The sequence below is a fragment of the Mesocricetus auratus genome, unplaced genomic scaffold (assembly GCF_017639785.1).
Source record: "Mesocricetus auratus isolate SY011 unplaced genomic scaffold, BCM_Maur_2.0 Super-Scaffold_6730, whole genome shotgun sequence".
Lineage (NCBI taxonomy): Eukaryota > Metazoa > Chordata > Mammalia > Rodentia > Cricetidae > Mesocricetus > Mesocricetus auratus.
The window spans coordinates 110,918,832-110,940,090 of record NW_024429184.1 but is presented as its reverse complement, the minus strand read 5'-3'; the positions used below and the strand labels follow the sequence as shown (position 1 = coordinate 110,940,090).

The following is a 21,259-nucleotide window of genomic DNA, read 5'->3' as shown; positions in this document are numbered from 1 at the left end:
GCTAACAAATACAGACATAGAACATAGTGCTGCACCTAAAATATACCATGTCCTTCGTTCAGAAACGCTGTAGTGAATTCCAGGACCGTGCAAAGAACGGAACACTCTTCTGCACCAGAGAAAATGACCCCATTCAAGGTCTGGATGGAAAAACACATGGCAACTTGTGTTCCATGTGCCAAGCTTTCTTGTGAGTACAGAGTTTTGAGGTGTCAAGGAAAGAAGACCCTTACACATGACCTAATAGGACTGCTTGTGTCATTCATAGGAAACTGACTCATAATAAACAAGGCAGTTGAGTAAGCCACATGGACAATTTTAGTAATATAGAGGTAGGGATAAATCTTGCAGTTACTTGTTACAAGGTATTTTGTTGTCTGTTTTTGAATCGGGAACCTTGTTACAAAATGAACCTGTACAAATAATTGGCGTTTCCTGTGCAAACCATCTAGGCATATCTAAGATGATGAAGCTCTAACACTAGGATTGAATTGAGTCAAGTTGTCCACGAGTAAGCATATCATCCACACACACAACCACAAATACCTATAAAATTACAATAAATGGTACTTCACATGCTGTGAAATTTCTTAGCAAGTTAGAATTACTACCTCTGTTTCACAATTTAGAATGCTACTCATATTTTTTCACTGAAGTCAAATTAAGTATTTGACTATATTTATAGAACAAACATATCTTTTTTGTTTTCATTGTTAACCATATATGTTTTAAATGCTATCAATTAACTGTAGATACAATATAATTTTGTTTTACAAAGCAATTTGGGTTTTTTTATATATATTGAATTATATCCATCTGTTTCACTTTTGTACTTTAGTTAAAACAGCCATGTATAAGCAATGCATTTAAGTGTAAATGAAAACAAGAGGTACATGATATAGGAGATATACTACAAATGTGGGAGGCAGCATTGGTGCACTCTAATCTGAGAGCATACCTGAGCCCATTCAGCCTCTTCTCTTCCCTGACAATTGTGAAGATGTATCAGCATGTTTTCTTAAAGGCTTCTTCAGCCTCCAGGTATAAGGTTACCATGATTCCAGTTTTGATTCTTCCTTCATGGATACTGATTATCTTTTTCTCACCACAAACAGAGAGATAATTCATAGAAAGCAACTTTACAGACATACTATTGCCACCCTTCTTTTGATAGGGGAAGCCCTAAAGATGTTATGTGATCATAGCCTATCGCAAGCAGTTCTGTTACTTCTTGTTACTACATGGTGATAAAGAAGAAAATCCTTCACCCCCAGGCTGAGAAGGAGGAAGCAATGAGCAATGTACAGAAATCTGTGGATTCATTTTATTTATTTTCTTTTCATTCAGCGAAGCAGAAACTGAGGAAAAGAAGAAGGCTGAAGCAGAGGCCCGAAGCCGAAGAGAGTCTGAAAACTCAGCAACATATGCCGTAAGTAGGATCCACGTTTAACTGTGTATCACTGTACGAGACACATCTGCAAGGGCCTGGCAGGAAGTCATAATCCTTCAGTCTGGAATGATGTTGAAATTAAAGCTATGTGAAACTGATACATCTTCCTGTTAAGAGAAAACAGTGTAAAGTGAAAAGATCTCACTGGAGTGGGAAAACTTGAGCATTACTCCTAGTTTCAACACAAAAGTCTTTGTGTACCTCTTTCTGGGGGATCGCTCCGTGTACACTTCTTGTGGTGGGTTCTTGAAACATCACATCTGAGTTAAGATTTAAAAGAGAGTTTAACATTTACTTTGTGTGTGTGTGTGTGTGTGTGAGAGAGAGAGAGAGAGAGAGAGAGAGAGAGAGAGAGAGAGAACGTGCATGCATGTTCCTGTGTATGTGTGGGTGCAAAGTTACCCAGGAGCACATGTGGAGGGTAGACATCAGAGGACAACGTGGAGGAGTTGGTTCTCTCCTCCTACCATGTGGGTTCTGAGGATTGAACTCAGGTCATCAGGCTTGGTGATAACTGCCTTTACCTGCTTGGAGTCTCTCAGGTCAGAGTCTGAAATGTTGCAATACTCTTTTCCAGAGACTTGCAAGTCTCATCATCACCTATTGTTTTGATGATAAAAGTCTCCCACTTTTTCCTCTAGACTGTTCTTTCTCTTACATTACTATTGAGATAATACAGAAACTATCTGCTGAATGCTGTCTTCCTTAAAACCCATACTTAGGTCTAGGGAGATGACTCACAGGAACAGAGGCTGGGTGCCAAATTTGACACCTTGAGTGTAACCTATATTAAGAAACAAAATAGAATAATGCTGGATGTGGTCCATTGTAATCTCAGCATTCCTATAGCAAGATGGGTAGCAGAAGGGGTGGGGAGACAGTGGAATTGCCTGGAAGACCTTTAGCAAGATAGCCTGGAGTGTTCAGAGGTACAACAGCAGAATCTATGAGACCTTGCCTGGATAGGGTGGACTGAAAGCAATAACCAACTCCTGAAAGTTTCCTGTGACCCTCGTGATGAGTGCCTTGAGACCTTTACACACACACACACACACACACACACACACACACACACACACAATATATATATATATATTTAAATATCCTCACCTCCCTATTTAAACATTCTCACCTCCCTTCCAGTTTTTTTTCAATTTTTTTATTTTAAATAGCTTGTTTTACATGTCAATCCCAGTTCCCTCTCCCTCCCCTCCTCCCCCACTCCCCTTTCCCCCCACCCTCCCACCCTATTGCCAAATCCTTCCACATAGGGGATATCAGAGTCTGTCATTTTACTCTGGGTAGGGTCCAGGCACTCCCCTAAGAGTCCAGGCTGAGAGAGCATCCCTCTTTGTGCTATAGGCACATGAAGACTATTTGTATATCAGGGATAGACACTGATCCACAGCTCAGGGCCCCATAGGTTGCCCAGGCCTTCTCATTGACACTCACATTTGGGGGGTCCAGATCAGTCCCATACTGGCCTCCTCACTGTGAGTCTGGGATCCAAGAGCTCTCCCCTGTTCAGATTAGCTGTCTCTGCTGGTTTTGCCCATTCCTGATAATGAACTTGATCCCTTCCAGTTTTATTACTTAAAAATGTTTCTGCTTCTTTCAAAGTTTAGAACTACTCTAGAGTAAGCCACTATTTAACCTAAAGTTAAAGAGACCATCTCTTCTATTAAGAAATAAATATCCACATTTCAGTGATTTTTGAGTTTTGAAAAAACATGTGTACATTACCTCCAACTTCCTCCTTGCTCTTACAGAAGCTGTGTGAAGGATATCGAAAGGTCAGAAGGAATGGACAACTATATTGCACCAGAGAGAATGACCCAATCAAGGGCCCAGATGGGAAAGTCCATGGCAACACATGCTCCATGTGCCAAGCTTTCTTGTGAGTGCAGCAGGGGCCCCCAGACTTGTGAGGGTCTGGAGCATGGGAACCACCATGGAAAGACTTGTGGGGAGGCTACTTATGGAGATTAAAAACTGCATTCTCTTCATCTAGGTGTCTGTCAGTTTTGAGGGTCATGTTTAAACACCAACAAGCAGCAACAAAACATGTGGAGAGCTTTCAGAGTGTGACTGTTACGATAGAAACAGTTGTAGACCAGTCAGGAAACACAGAGAAAGAAGTAATACATGAGATCACTTGTATGCAGAACTTCAATAATCCAGGAGATAAGCAGAACGACCATTGCCAGTGGCTGCAGTGATTGATGGTATATACTCTGGATGAGGAGATCCTGAACAGTTGCAGTTGGGCAGGAAAGGCTCATCTTTTATACCATGCTCTTGAGAGAACACAGCCATTCTAATTCATTAACTAAAATAGACGATAGATAGATAGACAGATGATGGATGGATAGATGGATGGATGGATAGACAGACAGACAGGCAGGCAGACAGATATGACAAGGTTGATGTGCAGTGCTTTGGGGTTGCCTGAAAAGAATCAACACATTGAACAATGAGCCCATGAGTATAGTAGATCTTTGCTATGGGGTAAAATTTGTTTCTTCATATTTTCCTTCTCTCCCTTTATTCACAGTATTCAAGAAGACAAAGCAAGAGCCAAGGTTAAAAGAGAAGCTGCAAAGGTAGTTTTCTCAGATCTACTGTTGCCACGTGCTACAGTTTGGGTTCCTCAATGGCACGATGTTCTAGTTATCCCACTACAAAGTGTTTTCTGTCTAAACTTCATGCTTGATAGAAACAAACAAAACTTTTAACCTTCACACACATCCTAGTTCAGCTACTTGGGGGCCTGATTTAAAGTCAAGAAGCTAAAGTCAAGCCTGGAATATCTTTTTATTAGTTTGAAACAAATAAGATCAGTGGGTAATGTATGAGAGTGAGAGGGGGTGGGGAGTTCATAATGCAAAAATGATCATGATTAGATGCCTCCAAATTACCAACTTTATTTCATTATTGCTCAAATTTTGAGGCTCATTTATAGTGGAAAACCTGAGGGTCTGCTCTTTGGAAGGGATTTATTTTGGTGCATTTGGTCTTTATTAGATTGTTAATACTTAACATCTGCTGTCTACTAAGATTAATTTGCATCATCCATACCTTTAACATGCATCAAGTGGGTGGTACAAGATTCCAATCATTCCAACTCATAATGTCATGCGTCTATGTCATGGGGAAAGTACTAGCGTTCTTAACCCCAGTTCCCATTATTATTTATTTTGACTTTCTAATCACTCTTAGTCTACTTTCTTGTTTTTCCAACCTTAACTGTTTTATAGATCACCAAGACAAATAAGTCTGTGTAGATGACAGATTACTTCCACTCAATAGCCATTTACAAGATTTAGCCAGAGTGTATTTTTAACATCCTTGAATGTACAAACTTAATATTTGAGGAAAGTTGACATAGTTTAAAAGTTTAACTTTAAACTGATTCATTTAAAACAATAACTGTCTTGTTAGCTGGAAATATCTTTTTATTAATAATTTAGATCTGAGGTTTTGACTTACACATTGTATTTGATTAGATAGAGTCCTGTTTAATACTCCCCGATGCTCTTAATTGCACTCCTTCTCTCCCTTCCGATGGTGTTAATTTAGTTCACATCCGCATGCTCCATCCCCAGATGAATATCCCCTCCTGAGGATATGTCAGAATCTCTAGATGTCAGGCTTGTTCTCTCCTTCTTATGCAAACACTAATTGTTTCTTAGCTGAACATGTTTTTCCCTTTTCTCAGAATTCTGAACACAAATGAGAGCTAAGAGACAACCTCAGTTCCTCCAGGAAAGCTTGCTCCTGAGGCTCACTGAATCTCTGCCCCTGTAATCTTTCATAGGTTTCACAGGCTGCACCATGCAGTACAACACACGTATAAATGTCTCTTATTGGTATCTACCAACATGTTCTGCCTGGCCCATCATTTACCTTCAAGTTTTCTGGGTTCTTTACAGATGAGTAGTAACCCTTGTGCATATGAGCTCTTGACAAGCTGTTCTTAATGATTTATTGCACATTACTATTTCCCTTTTTTGCTTTTCTAAATAACTGAACATTGTTTATTACTCACAGTCAAAAAATTAAGCAACTGCCTTGAGATACGTCTTTTTCATTTTCCAGGAGATTTGCAGTGAGTTCCGGGACCAAGCCAAGGATGGACTGCTCATGTGCACCAGAGAAAATGACCCTGTTTTTGGCCCAGATGGAAAAACACATGCAAACAAGTGTGCCATGTGTGCAAGTGTGTTGTGAGTATGCGCTCTCATGTCTCTATCTAACCCCTCACCATTATTCTTCCATGGATTTGAGTTTCCATGGGCTGTGTGCTAGAAAAATCTCAAAAGCAGATGGTCATGATATTCAGTAATATTGAATAATAAGGTGGCATCATTTTCTATTTACTTCTGTACCTTCTGTATTCTAATTATGTCAACTGACTAGACTCATCCCTAAATGTTTATAATACTTGACTGTCAACAAAAAGAAAGCACAAGTCTCACATTGGATCAGATGGTTTTGTTTTGGGGTTTGTTTGTTTTTTTTGTTTTGGGGGGTGTATTTTTTTGGCCTCTCTCTTCTGATAGTCTGTGATTCTATGAATATATTCAGATACAGGGAAAGAAAAGAAAGTTGGGTGAACTGTGGGACTAGTGTACAAGGACTGTTAACATACCTGACCAAGAAGTGGAATAGAAAACATTGTAGTTATCCTCTTAGGGATATCATTGCCTTCTGCCAGTGAAAGACATGCCTTGGTAAGTGCCTTTGTGGAAAGTAAAGCCTCAAAAAGACAAACTCATGAGCTAAAATGCTCAAAAACTAGTGTTTGTCAAGCTGGTTGAGGCCTTCTAGGACTTCATTTGCTGAATGACATGGGTAAACCTATTCCAGAGTTCTCTTATGTGAGACAACATTGAAGGTGCCCTGTTCCAGTTTATACTGAAATCATGATTCCAGCCCAGTAAGACTCAGGAACTACCTTTTGAGGTTGATCATAAGACTATGCTCCTCTTGAGAGTCACCTCAAAATAAGTGTTGGAAGATTATCTTCAAGTTGCGGGCCTGGAATTCTTGCACTGCATCACTCTGTCCCCTTACCTACCTTCAGATTATATTTATGTAAAACACATCTTATTGATTACCTCAGTGTCACAGATTGCTCCATTACTAAGTGTATGCCTATAATTCTTTAGGAAAAGAGACAGTGTAAGTAGGTCAATAGGATAAGGAATGGCCCAAAATTCACGAAATAACAGGTTTGTCTCATTTGCTCTCATTGATGGTGATGATCAGATAAGGTGAGTGCTAATAATTTATGAATTCTGACATGTTATATGTCAGTAAAAATTGACAAGAATGGGAATAGACTTGCTGGTCCACATTTTAGTTTCAGCCTTTGGAGGCTAGAGCAGGAAGATCATGAGTTTGAGGTCAGTCTAGGCTACCTAGCAAGATATTGTCTCAAAATTACAGCAAAATCAAAAGCCAAACCTAGAATATTAGGCTTGTTGTGGACGTCATAAAGCTTACTGTTGAATCTTACTGGGCTTCAGTCATGACTGCAACTAAAATTAGAATTATAATGTAATTGGCTCTGTTAAAATATTTAAATTGTTATTTTATAGTGAAGGATAGTTTGTGTCATGATAGGTCATCATCTGACTTGGCATCATTCCTTGCTATTGTCAGTGATATCACAGTTACTTGGGAGGGAAAAGTTTCACAATTTAGAAAATAATCGAGATAATTATGGCTTATTATATATTGAAGTCAGAGACCTGCAGAAAATAATAGCAGCAGAGGTTCTTATACATTGATATAATACAGAAAGTCTGAATTACATTTTAACAATATGCTTGGGTTTAAAGTAGGAGAGCCAATCCAACTCCAAAGCCAGCAATAATTAAATGAATTGGGACTCAGGCATATTAAGAAGTAGAAGAAATAGAAATTATAATAACACAATACAGAGATGTAGACATTGATAACACATCACATTATTTCATGTTTGTTGGTCCTCTGAGTAGCTATCCTTTCTTCTTTAGGTATGCATATACCTAGGATTTTTTCACTGTTCATAACTAATTGTCCTGTAAAGACACAAACAGAATACTTCTCTTTCCTTTTATGAGGTCTCCTTATGCTTAGCAGACCTTGTAGATGAGCTGTCATCCTTCCTCCTCCTGAGACGTTTTCTGTTCTGATCGAATCTTAATTAATTTATGTATATATGTTGTATATGTTTGAGTTTGTATCAAATTTAAATCTTCTATTTAGACTAAAAGGGGAATTGTAGGAGTGAACCCCACAAAGCTACCCGCCCAACAGGGCGGGGTCAAGGTAGAGATAAAAGGTAGTGAAAGGAAAAGGGGCCTCCCTCTTTTTCTCCTGGAAGCCAGCCACGCTTCTAACTCCTGGTATGTGCGACTCTCTCTCTCCCTGATAAATAAATATATTGTTTTTTCCCTATATAGCCTCGATTATCGTTATACCTTTGTCATTGTTACTGCATTCTAAGAAGTGGAACAGAGAAAATTTCTTTGCATATTGCCCAAAATAATTACAATTCTTAAACAGATCCTTTTGCCCTGAAAACTTTTATATATTTATCATCATCATCATCATCATCATCATCATCTGTACACGTGTGTCCCTGTATGTGTGTGTGTATGTGTGTGTGAGTGTGCACATGAACTATAGTGCACATACAGAGCTCAAAGGACAACTTTCTCTCCTTCCATGATGGGTTCCAGGTTTGCACAACAAGCAGTTTTGTCTGCTGAGCCATTTCCCTGGCCCAGTGTCCAGGACTTCTGAGATGTGATCGGGTACTTTCTATTCCTACTGGAAAACTGTCAGTGTCAGAGTAATTGAGGAAATGAATTTAGCTTGTATCTTCTATTGCAGCCTAATAGAAGAGGAAGAGAAGAAAAAAGGAGAGAAGGAGAAGACTGAGGCTGGAAAGTCAAAGAGAGATGTAATACAGGTATCTGCTCCATATTATCATGAAACACACATGCACAGTCCTCATTCTCTTTGGCCAAATTGTCCGTCTCAGCATCCTTAATGACTTTGCCAATTGGGACCATATATTTGAATCCTCATGTCAAAGAAATGGTCTGTCTTCCTTATTACACTTATTTATCCTTATTCTCTGACATTCTATAGGCTGGACTTCAAATTTTCATATACTCCTTTGCTCTAGCAGTCCCTTATTTGGAAGCTCTCCTTTGTGTATGTGGTGCTGGTAGTAGTAGTAGCTCTCTCTCTCTCTCTCTCTCTCTCTCTCTCTCTCTCTCTCTCTCTCTCTCTGTCTCTCTCTCTCTCTCCCCTCTCTCTCCCATCTCTCTCCTTCTCTCTCTCTCTCTCATGTGTGTGTGTGTGCGTGTGTATGTGCGTGTGTGTGCGTGTGTATGTAGCACATGCACATGAATGTGTGGCTGTTCTCCTCTGTGGGAAGTGGAGGTTAGATATGAGCAGTTACGACTCCTGTGCTCACTGCTCTTTAACGTGGTCTTTCATTAGGCTAGCTGGACAGAAAATCCACTTGTCTCTTCCCAATACTGGAGTTACAGACATATTCAGCCATGCATAGAATTTTATGTGAGAGCTAGGAATTAAAAGTAGCTATTATTCTGCATACAACAGACTTCACTATCAACCTAAGACATTAAATTATTATGCCTTTTGTCTGTCATAGTTACTATATCAAAGTGATGTTTAATATTTCCTAATCATTTTAACAGCAGCAATCTTATATTCCAAATAATGTGCTACTTAATTCTGTGAACAGGGTATGGGCTAAAATTCATATCTGATATCAGTTTGTCTGTGAATCTGTGATGTTTTTTTTGCAAGTTTTCAAAGGGGGTGCAAGGTGAAGCAAGTGGTACAGCGTGTAGAGATCTGGTTCTCAAACCCATCTTCATTTGACAGGAGCTATGTAGTAAATACCGCGCCCAGGTAAGAAACGGTCGGCTCCCCTGCACCAGAAAGAGCGACCCCATTGAGGGCCTGGATGGGAAGATCCATGAAAACACCTGCTCCATGTGTGAGGCCTTCTTGTGAGTACAACTGCAGCCACTACTGCTGCGTGTCAAATATAGGGGTGGCATTGCCAGCTTGCTCCAGGACATTGATAATGTCTTTCTTTGTTCTGGGTTTGGGGGATGTACTATCATCAACACGCACACAGACAGCACTTTCTTTCTACTGTTTCAATGTTCTGAAGGGTACTTATATCACCATCATGTAGGGTAATATGCTAATATCAGATCTCCCAGAGTTGATGACACAAAAGTGCTGGGTCGTGATTTCTCCTTGTTGCCAGGTCACCGCCATGACTAATACAAAGGTGGAATTAGGTGATCACAAGTTGAAAATTTGTTAATGTTTGAGCATTCTTTATTTGCTTTCTGGGAAGAAAGACAACTCTTTATTCATCAAAAGTGCAGTTGGACATGTATTTGTCACTGGGTGACAGCATTTATGTATTATTTTAAAAGCAATGTTAAAGGGAAGAAGAGAGATATAGAGGAGAGCATTTGTTTTACTTTCAGTTACAAAATGAAGCAGAGCTAGAAGAAATAGGACATTCTACCTGAGTTTTTTTTTCTCTTTAAGATCCTATTCATTGGTGCTAAAAATGATTCTTGTTCATCCCTTTCTTGCAGCCAGCAAGAAGCAAAGGAAAATAAAGCTGGTTTCAGAGTAAAGGCAAAAAGAGACATTAAAAAGGTAATTATCCTGTGATGCTCAAGCCACAATAAAAAGGTCAAGTGTTGCCATTTTGTTGTGAACATCACACAGAATTATTGAAGACCCAGGATGGCAAGAAACTTGGGACTCATATAGTCCAGAGTTTGACAATAACTTTTTTCTAACTGAATATTTAAATTCACTTACCAAGCAGTATGTTTCCATAAAATTTTAATCTTGCCTAGGGATGGTATTTACTACACAGCTCCTGTCAAATGAAGGAGGATTTGAGAACTGGATCACTAAACACTGTAAAACTTCCCCCACATTGTCCCCTCTAAACCATCTAGCCACCAAATGCTGTTCTTAATAACCAGAAAGTATATTATTTCAGTTTTGTGGCCCTGCAGTATCTGTCACTACTACTAACTATGCAGTTGTAGCTAGAAAAATAGCCATAGATTTACAAACACATTAGTGTGTCTAGATTCTCTTGGATCTTTATTCACAAACATCAGGGTAGTAAGGGACAGATCACAATATACAGCTTCATATTTACTTCATTCTTAGATTGTGCAATGGAAATTTATGTCTAGAGAGAAGGAATAATGTGATTACAAAATTAGTGTTTTATTTGTATTCGCACCCATATTTCAAAATTCTTGCAAGGGATAAAGTACAAAGAAACAATAGAATTTAATGGTAACTATCCTGAACCCAAAACTCGGAAGTCTTCCTAAGACTCTTTGCTTTACTTTCTCTGGTTGTCACCTGTTGGGGAGAAATTTATGAAATTCAGCATTCCTAAGAAATATTTTTGTGGTTCAGAATGACTGACTCAAGGTAACTTACCACCAATGGTGGTAACATCTTCATAACCATCAAAGGCCATGTGCACTAGCATCAAATCTCTGAAGAACTCCTGAATTTTGAACCTAAAGGATGACTTACATACACACTTAAATTGCAGGCAAATGTGAATCTGAAGTTTAAAACAACACAAGGGTTTTAGTTTCCAATGCCTTCCAGAGAAAGTCCTTCAGAATAATGAATGTAGTTTTCATGTTCGCACTAGCTTTGGCAGACAAGATTTATTTCCTATCATGTTTCTGATCATGAGCAAACAAGGGATCTGGCAATGAAGATGAAAGAAGAGAGATGGGTGGGGATGTATTCTCTACTGTTACTGAGTTTTAACTCAAGACAAGCATATTAGGAGAAACACAAAATCAATCCCAATTGTCACCAGTAATTAACCCTATGATATTAAGTGATTTATGTATATTCTCTCTTCTTCATGGTTTAGAGCTAGCATCTATTGGGCACTTTCTAGACTGTAGTCATTAAAGATTTATAAACAAATATCAACTGCACATTGCCCATTATTAAATCATGAAGGCTATTCTTATTTCCATTTTATAAGTGAGGCAGTTCAACCAAAAAGTGGTACGAACATTTGCTTAAGCTTCCTTGGTAGGAAACTGGAATTCTAACAGCATGACATAGCCATGAACAGAGTACTGCTAGCCAGGACACACTTGGGACATCATTCTAAACTCCTCCATAAAGAAAGAGAGTCCAATACAACAGATCTTGTTAAAATTATATCATAAACAAAAAACTGCAGAGTCTGGTTACATATGGCGCTTGAGAGAGAATATTGGAAGGCCTTTCTAAGATGCAATGACTGGAGCTTTGGAGTGCTGTTCCAGTCTACTCCCATCCTGACTTAACCCCATTTGCTCAGCTTGGAGCATAGTCAAGAAATATCACTGTAGCTATTGCTTTTGTGGTTAACAAAAAGACATTTGTAGACTAGAGATCAGAAATCGCTGAATTCCCATTGCCATCTCCAGCCTCAATGTGAAGTCTGTGAGAAGATATGAGCTGACTCAATCAGAAGCTCAAAGAAAAAGAATCTAAAAGGGAAAGGCCCAGCTGGCAGGCCCACAAAGACAATGAAAATCACTACAAGGAAACAGCTTGTTTGGATGGTCTAAGACATGGGGTTATTTCCTGATAAGAATCACCAAGCAGCTCCCATCGTTGATGGCTAAACAGATTCTTTCCATCAGTTCTGAGCTGGGAGTGGAAGTGGAAGCTATTATTGCAGTTGCCTAAGTCAACTATTTTAATAAATTATAATAAATGCACTTAATCAGTTGTTGAGGAAAAAGGAAAGATTTTTTTCATAATATTGGAAGGAATCTAATTAGGAAGCAGAATAATATTCCAGTTTTTTTTCTGAAGGACATAGAGTATTTATTCTTCACATACTGGTCTCAAGGAACATACTCATCACATTTTATTAATTTAATAAGCCTGAAATGTAGGAATCATATGAACATAGTTGAACAGATGTCCTTGTAATATGAATGTGCATCTTTTTGGTATATGCCTAAGAGTGGAATTGCTGGATCTTGTAGTAGATTGATTCCCATTTTCCTGAGGAACTGCCATACTGTTTTCCAAAGTGGCTGTACAAGTTTGCACTCCCACCAGCAATGGAGGAGTGTTCCCCTTTCTCCACATCCTTTCAAGCATAAACTGTCATTGGTGCTTTTTATTTTAGTCTTTCTGACATGAGCAAGATGGTATCTCAGAGTTGTTTTGATTTGCATTTCCCTGATGAATAAGGATGTTGAGTGCTTTTTTAAGAGTCTTTCAGCCATTTTAGATTCTGCTATTGAGAATTCTCTATTTAGTTCTGTACCTCACTTTTTAAATGGATTAATTGGTGTTTTGGTGACTAGTTTCTTGAGTTCTTTGTATATTTTGAAAATTAGCCCTCTGTCAGATGTGGGGTTGATGAATATCTTTCCCCCTTTTGTAGGCTGTCATTTCATCTTATTGACTGTGTCCTTTGCCTCACAGAAGTTTCAGGAGGTTCCATTTATTAATTATTGATCTCAGTGTTTGTGCTACTGGTGTTATGTTCAGGAAGTGCTCTGCTGTACCAATTTGTTCCAGGGTACCTCCTACTTTCTCTTCTAAGAGGTTCAGTGTGGCTGGATTTATGTTGTGATCTTTGATCCATTTGGACTTAAGTTTTGTGTAAGGCGATATATATATATATATATATATATATATATATATACACATATATATATATTTCTGCAGTCTTCTACATGCCAGAATCCAGTTATGCCAGCACCATTTGTTGAACATGCTTTCTTTTTTCCATTGTACAATTTTAGCTCCTATGTCAAAAATCAGGTGTTCGAATGTGTGGGGTTAATATCAGGGTTTTCAATTCGATTCCATTGGTCTATCTATTTGTGCCAAGCTGTTTTCAGGGCTATAGCTCTATAATAGAGCTTGAAGTCAGAGACAGTGATGCCTCCAGAAGTTCCTTTATAGTACAGGGTTGTTTTGGCTATCCTGGGTCTTTTGTTTTTTCCATATAAAGTTAAGTACTGTTCTTTGAAGGCCTGTGAAATTGTGCTGGGATTTTCATGGGGATTGCATTGAATCTGTAGATTGATTTTGGTAAGATTGGCATTTCTACTATATTGATCTACCTATCCAAGAGCATGGGTGATCTTTCCATTTTCTGGTATCTTCTTTGATCTCTTTCTTTAAAGACTCAATGTTCTTGTTATACAGATCTTTCACTAGTTTGGTTAGCATTACCCCAAGGTATTGTATTTTGTTTGTGGCAATTGCAAAGGGTGATGTTTCTCTGATTTCTTTCTCAGCCTAATTATCGCCTGTATATACTAGGGCTCTTTAATTTTTTCTTTTTAGTTAATCTTGTATCCTGCCACTTTGTTGAAGGTGTTTATCAGCTGTAGGAGTTCCCTGGTAGAATTTATTGGGTCATTTGGGGATGAAGCATCTGGAACGGTAATTGAATGGCCGGGGGGTCTTTGTATATAAATCAGAAAACACCTTTGTTATGGATCAGGTAAAAGGAATCAAGAGAGTACGGATGATAGGCAAACTTGGAGGTTTTCTTCAGAATAGGAAGGGGTTTGATTCTGTGATATCTGTGCTGTTTTCATTGCATTGTGATGGAATAGAGATAAGCAAAAAAATCCCTGAGCAAGGATTGTGCCCAATCCGCAGAAAATGTGGTTTAAGAACAGCGTGGTGTCTTAGGGAGTAAATGTGCTTGCACCAAGCCTGGCAGTTTGAGTTTAATCCCCAGGACCCACATGGTGAATGTACACACACGTATATAAGCATTAAGAAAGTGAATGTCTTAAAAATGTAAAGAGAAGTACAGTTTATTAAGAGACTCTTTCACATGTGTGGATTCAGGGGTCAATTTCAAAGTGGACAATAAAGAAAGCCTTTTATGGGCCCAATGTTATTGGTAGGAATTAAATGATATAATCACTAGAGGTAGGGAAAATCCTTTGGTTCTCACTGTGTCTGTCTGTCTGTCTGTCTGTCTGTCTCTGTCTGTCTCTCTTTCTTCCAAGAAGGACCAAATACGAAGCCAACAAAGTGACATTCAAGAAAATATTTAAACTTTTGCATTTCTCTTCTTCTCTTAGGACTGCAGTGAATTTCTGAGTCTTTTAAAGGATGGAGAACTTTTCTGCACACGAGAAAATGACCCTGTGCGTGGCCCAGATGGCAAGACCCATGGGAACAAGTGTGCCATGTGCAAGGCTGTCTTGTGAGTACAAGACACACAATGTAGCTCCTATTTGAGTCTGGATAGTAGGAGAAGGAACAAGTCTGCACACTTGCATGTATATACTGTTGCATATGAAAGACACGCAAGACATTTCCTACTGTGAGTGAGGAAAGTGGGAAAGGCAATAATACAGGCAGAGTTACACACATATAATATTGTATGTGATATTACTTACATGTGAAAGAAATGAATGATTATCAGAAAAGTATCTTCAGGTGAATTCCTTTTCTTCATTCCCAATATTGATAATTGTAGAAACAAACAGTATACTTCTAGATTGTTATATTTTTATTAGTTCTCAGTAGATAATCACATTTTTGCTGATTAAAAGTTATCCATTTTAAAATAGATCTCTTCTCTTTATATTAGAATTTCAATTAGGGAGAAAATACACAGGTTTTCTTGGTCACTCTGTAATATATTTGGGGATATATCATATTTCAGGAAATAAACACAAGTAATGCCTCACAGAAAGTTTTGAAATACATCTAAAATACACAAGTCATTCAAGAGACATTTACTGAGCACCTACAGTATATGTACAGGGTGTATAATGATTAAACAAATATGAAATATATGAATTCTTCCTAGAGATCATTCAGTTTGGGGTTTCTTATACCTTTGCCACTCCCAACCCCTTTCCCTGAGAAAATTTTATTTCACACCTGGGCATGTAAAATAAATACACAAATCAAACACTTACTTATAATCCTGAAGAGCCTTAAATAAAACAATTATTTATGATATATTTAATTATAGAAAATCAAATGAATGGGTCCTACTGTTCAGTTGTAAATTAAGAATTAAATCTTGGCTGAATACTTGATACTGCAGTTCACAAAATGTTTTTAAATTTTTCAAAGTTGATTAATATTTTGATTATGTGATCAACAATGCTGAGAATGAGAATTTAATCATAAATGGCAGAAGTATACTTGAATTCATTTCAAGAATGTTGTAAATTCTATCCTAAACTGAAGACAAGATTTATTTTTAAAATATTTTATGAAGTACAAGTCAGTAAATTATAGAGAAGTTTTATAATCAAACACTTATATAATGCTGTCAAAAGATGAACTAGCTTGTTCCATCCATACTGATGAATGATGATCGAAGATTATTGAAAGTCTTTAGTTCCCACAATTCAGTCATTAATTTTCTGTATGAACAGAAAAACAAAAACGCTGCAATAGATAACTTGTAACAGCTTTGAACCTGAGCTGAAATCTTAGTCAATTCTCTATGGCCTGGAGTGGCTGACAACTCCCAAAGTGGAAAGTGTGCCTATTGTGTTTTCAAAACAAAGCCTGCGGTGAAGTTCTGTGGTACAACATAGATAATGATGGACATACGTTGCATGTTTCATTGGAAATTAATTTTTATAATACTAGCATTCACTTACTTGATCCCCGTGGGCTGTGAGTGGTCCACCAGCTATTGTCTGGCTATAAGGGAATACATACAAAGAGCGACTTGAAGGAAAGTGGTGCTCTTAACTGGTTTCCATACCTCAGTGATGAGAAAGTTTTAGATGAAAATAAACCAGTATCTTATAATTTGGGGAAGGTAGTAAGTGACAGGGCTATGTGAGAGAATAACAGAACTGCATCAGGTCCAAATTAAGAAAACTGGTACGTAAGGAACAAACATCTAGAGCTTAGGAACTTCACCAGCTTTCATTGTCAAACCAAGGACTTGGACATCAATTCTCTACGTAGTGAGGGCTGTAGAAATATGTCCGTTAGGGGAGGAAATGAGAGAAATGTGACTCATTTAGGAAAAATGCCTACAGCTGGCATCAATAGAAGAAAGGGCTAACATTCCTAATGCGGCTGGTGTCAGGGGGCTGATGGGCTGCTGTTACCCAGGGAGGGATGACCTGGTCAAGGTGAAGGCAGATGATGGAAAAATGTTAATGGGTAACAGCTATGCAAGCTGAGAGGAGAGACTGGGATGATTTCAACCTCTTCATTTTGAATAACAAACAACATAGGCAGAAGTTCATGCTTGCTAAAGAAAATGACTATTTTTAAGCCCTCTTGTACATGAAAAATAAATTAAGAAATAAAGATAAAGGTCCCAGTCAAACATTTAGAAAACACTTATTAGCTGGCAGTTAAGCATATGTTGTTCTTCTATTAGTACGATGAAAACCTTGCCACACAAAGGATTTCACATAATCCATCAATTATATTTTCTGAGAAGAAAGGCCTGTAACGTAGACGGAAAATAAACACTGATAAATCCCATCTAGATCCAGTTGAGGCGTTTAATAGGCTCATAGAAATGTGTTCTTCGTTCTGTAAGCTGTGGTTCCTTCCACTTTCTGACCTGCAGCGACAAAGAAAAAGAAGAAAGAATGAAGAAGGAAGGGGAAAATCAGAGAATCACTTCAGGCCATGGTTCCAGTGGCGAGAGACTGAAGGCTAAGGTGAGAGTAAGCCCTGACCTCCACAGACTGCGTGGGCGGGACTCATTGCCGGACCTCCACAGCCTGCGTGGGCGGGACTCATTGCTGGGGGGGTGTGATGGGCCAGGAGGTAAAGAGAAATGCAGAGAGCACCTCAATGAAACAGGTCCTTGGAAGAGCCGTCTTCCACCTCACCTCGGCCTCTGGGGTAAGGCATTAACAAATTCTGCTACTGTGTGACTCGTGGCTTCTTTAGATCTGGAAACAACTGAAGATTGTGAACAGTCCCAGTCTCCCGACCCCCCCCCTTTTTTTTTTTTTTTTTTTTGGTACTCTAGTCTTTGTGTCAGGATTGATGCTCATCAGCATCTTTACTTTCTTCCACTCCGGAGGATTAGGCTAAGCCTTTGAATTACTGAATTATCGTTTCTACTCTACAAAGCAAGGCAGCATGGTAAAACAGAACAGACTATTGAGTCTGTACAATTGGCCCCTTACTATATGGACTTTTGAAATTTTGAGTAAATTAACTCATCTCTTATATCTCAGAGTTCTCTTTAAAAGATAGAGGAAAATAATTTAGGTACTTTGAGCACATTTGAGACATTTTACAGTATGGGTATGGCATCATTGCATGAGATTTCTGCCACCTACTCATCTTTTTTATGGTCATAGGTAGACCAAGGCCACCTCTGTGCTCTCAAATCTGTCTTTTCTGTTTATTTTCTAATGCTTCTGCTTTAGCACAATGAATCCTCACTCTCATGAAGTAGACATGTTCAGGATGGTTGTCTGTCTTCTCCAGATAGTGCCATCTGTCTGGTGAACATGTTGCCTTATTTCTGGTCCCAGATCTGTGCTCCCCATGTAAATGTTTAAACACATTAAGGGCTATGAATTAGAACACGGATGATCCCCCCCTTTCTCTGTGGACAGCAACCCTAGGTGAGAAAATATTTGCAAGGGTGAAAGGAAAGAATGTTTTTGATAGTGATTGCTTCCTGAACTTGGCAATAATAAAGTAGACAACTCTATGGCCTGCTTAATTTTCCCCTTGCAGGATGAATGTGCTCAATATTGGGAAAGAATGAAAAATGGAGAACTCAGCTGTACTCGAGAGAGTGACCCTGTACGTGGTGCTGATGGGAAATCATACAACAATAAATGTGTCATGTGTAAAGAACTCCTGTAAGTACTTCTCAAAGCAAGTGTGTCTCAAAGACAGTCATGCATTTCTCCTGAATTAATGACATTTCTCCTTTTCTACAGCTGCTTCTGTGAAAGTTCTTCCTTGAATCCCCATGGTCTCCTTTTTTTAATATTTCCTAAGGAACTTAAGCCCAAGTGGGAGGGGACAAATAATCAGGTGGCTGATTGTCTTCTGTTTGCAGCTATAATTCTATGACCTCTAAGTGTCATCGTAATATTTTTCATTGTCTTGACCTAATAAAGTTTAAAGATAGTCATTTGGAATAGCAGACCAGTCTTTAAGTGAGCTAGTTTCTTGTCAAGTAAATGAAACATACTTAACTAAAGAAACAAGAGTAGTTACTTCTGTTTATTTCCCCTTGGCGAGTGGTATTAGAGCATTTCATGACATAGTTCAGCCATGTCGATTCACCTTGTTAGGGTCAGTAACACAATTATTGCTAGTCTAAATCTAAAAACTGAGTTATTGCTAGGTGACTTTGAACATTTATGGATGCTTTTAGTTGTGGCACTTAATTGTTGCATGGTTAGTAAATATGTAACATCTACCTTTCTTCCCACAAAGTATAATTCATTCATTCTTCACTTCTCTGGGAGTTATGTGATGAACTTTTATACAAATGTTGACATTCATCTAATGAGAAAAAGAAATTGGTTTTCTTAAAGGTCTCATGAAGAGTAGACTTGAGGGCTCTAGCTACAATCCAGTTCTTCAGTACAGAAACCTAGAACATATTGTACATTGTTGCATATGTAATGTGAATTGTTTATTGTGGGTGAGAGACCTGGAGTTGACTGGACATTGGCCTTCACTGATCCTCCTGTCTCTGTGTCTCCATCACTGGAATTATAAGTATCCCACCAACCCCCATCCACTCCCATCCCCCCCATTTTTATATGGATGCTGGGGATTCGAACTTGGGTCCTCATGTCTGTGAGACAAGCAATTTACCAACTGAGCTATCTTTCCAGGCAATTAATGGAGGCATCTAACTAAAGTTATGATTATAACTAGATTTTCACCATGCAGTTGCGTTACAGGAACACTTTATTTTCAATAACCAAATTGGTTAAAATGTTACAAATTACATTTATTTGAATTTACTGTTTATTTAACTGTTTTGGGACATGATTAAGAAATATTTGGAGTCCTCAAAATACCAAGAAAATATGGAAAGTAATTAACATATGTGAGTGTTAATGGTGATTTTCTTGTAAACAGTAAAGTCCATTACAATCAAATAATTTCAAGAACATAATGAAGTGAGATTTAATTTCTCAGATATATTTACACAAGATATTCATTTAAAAAATTACCAGTCCTTACACAACAAAGCTTCCCTTGGTTAAAAAAAGGGATAATAAAGGGGAAAATATTACAATAAGATCAGGACTCGTGCTCTCTATGTTTTAAAATTTGGAACAAAGTACTCTGTATTAAATGTGTCCAATTTTAGCAAGTCAGAAATTCAGCAGTGTGTGTCTGCAATTTGTTGCTTCAAACTGTTTCCTTTCTTCATTCACTGATCTGCTGAGAGACCTTTAGTAGCAGAAGACTGTTTGTCTATTTGATTATGCTTTCAAAGCAGCTAAAAGAGGAGTTCACATCTGGCTGCCTTCCCTGTTATAAACATGTAAGAATGGCCCTGCATAAAAAAAAAGAAATAATATTACAATGATTTTTTAACTCAAAATCATGGACGACTGCTCTAGGAGTGTGGACCACGATGACTATAAATTTGAATAGGAATTGTGAAGACTGTAATCAAATGATTTGATAATGTATTTTGTTATGAAGGGCCCTCCTGCCTTCGATTCTTGGCAATGGAATAGGCTATGGTTCTCAAAGAGTGGAGATGCTCACTGTGGAAGAGAGAGTTTAGAACACATGCCCTCAGACATTTACATCTCTGCATTTACTTTTGTGTCATCAAGATGACTGTTGACCCTTTATCTCACAGGCAGAGAGAAATCGAGGAAAAAAATAAAAATGTTGCCTCAAGATCGAATAGTACTGGATCATCTACAAGAAAGGTAAGTCAGTCAGTGCTGAGGTTTGGTATAAGCCATCCAAAATGTTGAAAGAGACTGTTGCTGTTGATATGGCTAGGGGAAGCCTTCTTTTTATAATGCCACATCTAACACTGGGTTTTATATTGCTGCGATAAAAAGTTACTATAGATACTGGCTCACAGTACTGCCAGTTATTACCCTATATTCATGGAGGTCAGAAGTGTCAAATGACCCTACTGAAACCAAGGTGTTGTTGGAGCTGCACTCGTTTGTGGAAACTCCAGTGTAGGGTGTTTCTTTAGTGTCTATTGACTTCCAGGAATGGTTGCCTTCATTGGTTTGTGGCTGCCTTCTGGCCAGGATGCTTGCTCAAGTCTGATTCTCTATCCTTCTGGACCCGATTCCTCTGCTTGAGCACAAACCCTCGTGGTTACAATGAGTCCTCTCCACTAGTCCCAAATAACTTCAAATTCAACTGATTGGTGCTCTTAATTATCTATTTGTATCACTAACTGATAAAGCAACATATTTACATACTCCAAACACAAAGATGTGGATGTCCTTTTGTCATAACCCTGTCTACCTCGGCAAGGTTGAGTGGCTGCCAGACATTTGAATAAAAATCGTTGGCTTTACATACCCAATAAAACACTATATGGAAACAGCACTTCTGATTATCTTTCCTTCTTTATTTTCAGGATATATGTGACCAGTTTAGAAGCCAAATGAAAAACGGGAAACTTCTCTGTACTCGGGAAAGTGACCCTACCCGGGGTCCAGACGGCAAGACTCATGGCAACAAGTGTGCCATGTGCAAAGAGAGACTGTAAGCATTTTCCCGAACAGGGTTTGT

General features: G+C 38.4%; 1 protein-coding gene across 2 annotated transcripts in view; it reads left to right on the top strand.

The window, feature by feature from the left end:
• Nucleotides 1–21,259, top strand: part of Spink5 (serine peptidase inhibitor Kazal type 5) — a 63,427-nt gene that overhangs the window by 29,246 nt on the left and 12,922 nt on the right. The window contains exons 11-23 of one of the 2 annotated variants that reach the window (XM_040741856.1): nucleotides 63–190; nucleotides 1,348–1,429; nucleotides 3,220–3,347; nucleotides 4,005–4,053; nucleotides 5,549–5,676; nucleotides 8,336–8,414; nucleotides 9,365–9,492; nucleotides 10,102–10,165; nucleotides 14,629–14,753; nucleotides 17,112–17,205; nucleotides 18,245–18,372; nucleotides 20,355–20,427; nucleotides 21,105–21,232. In XM_040741856.1, coding sequence (XP_040597790.1) covers nucleotides 63–190; nucleotides 1,348–1,429; nucleotides 3,220–3,347; nucleotides 4,005–4,053; nucleotides 5,549–5,676; nucleotides 8,336–8,414; nucleotides 9,365–9,492; nucleotides 10,102–10,165; nucleotides 14,629–14,753; nucleotides 17,112–17,205; nucleotides 18,245–18,372; nucleotides 20,355–20,427; nucleotides 21,105–21,232 — 1,334 coding nt within the window. The remainder of the gene's footprint in view (nucleotides 1–62; nucleotides 191–1,347; nucleotides 1,430–3,219; nucleotides 3,348–4,004; nucleotides 4,054–5,548; nucleotides 5,677–8,335; nucleotides 8,415–9,364; nucleotides 9,493–10,101; nucleotides 10,166–14,628; nucleotides 14,754–17,111; nucleotides 17,206–18,244; nucleotides 18,373–20,354; nucleotides 20,428–21,104; nucleotides 21,233–21,259) is intronic. The other variant, XM_040741858.1, reaches the window with a different exon arrangement.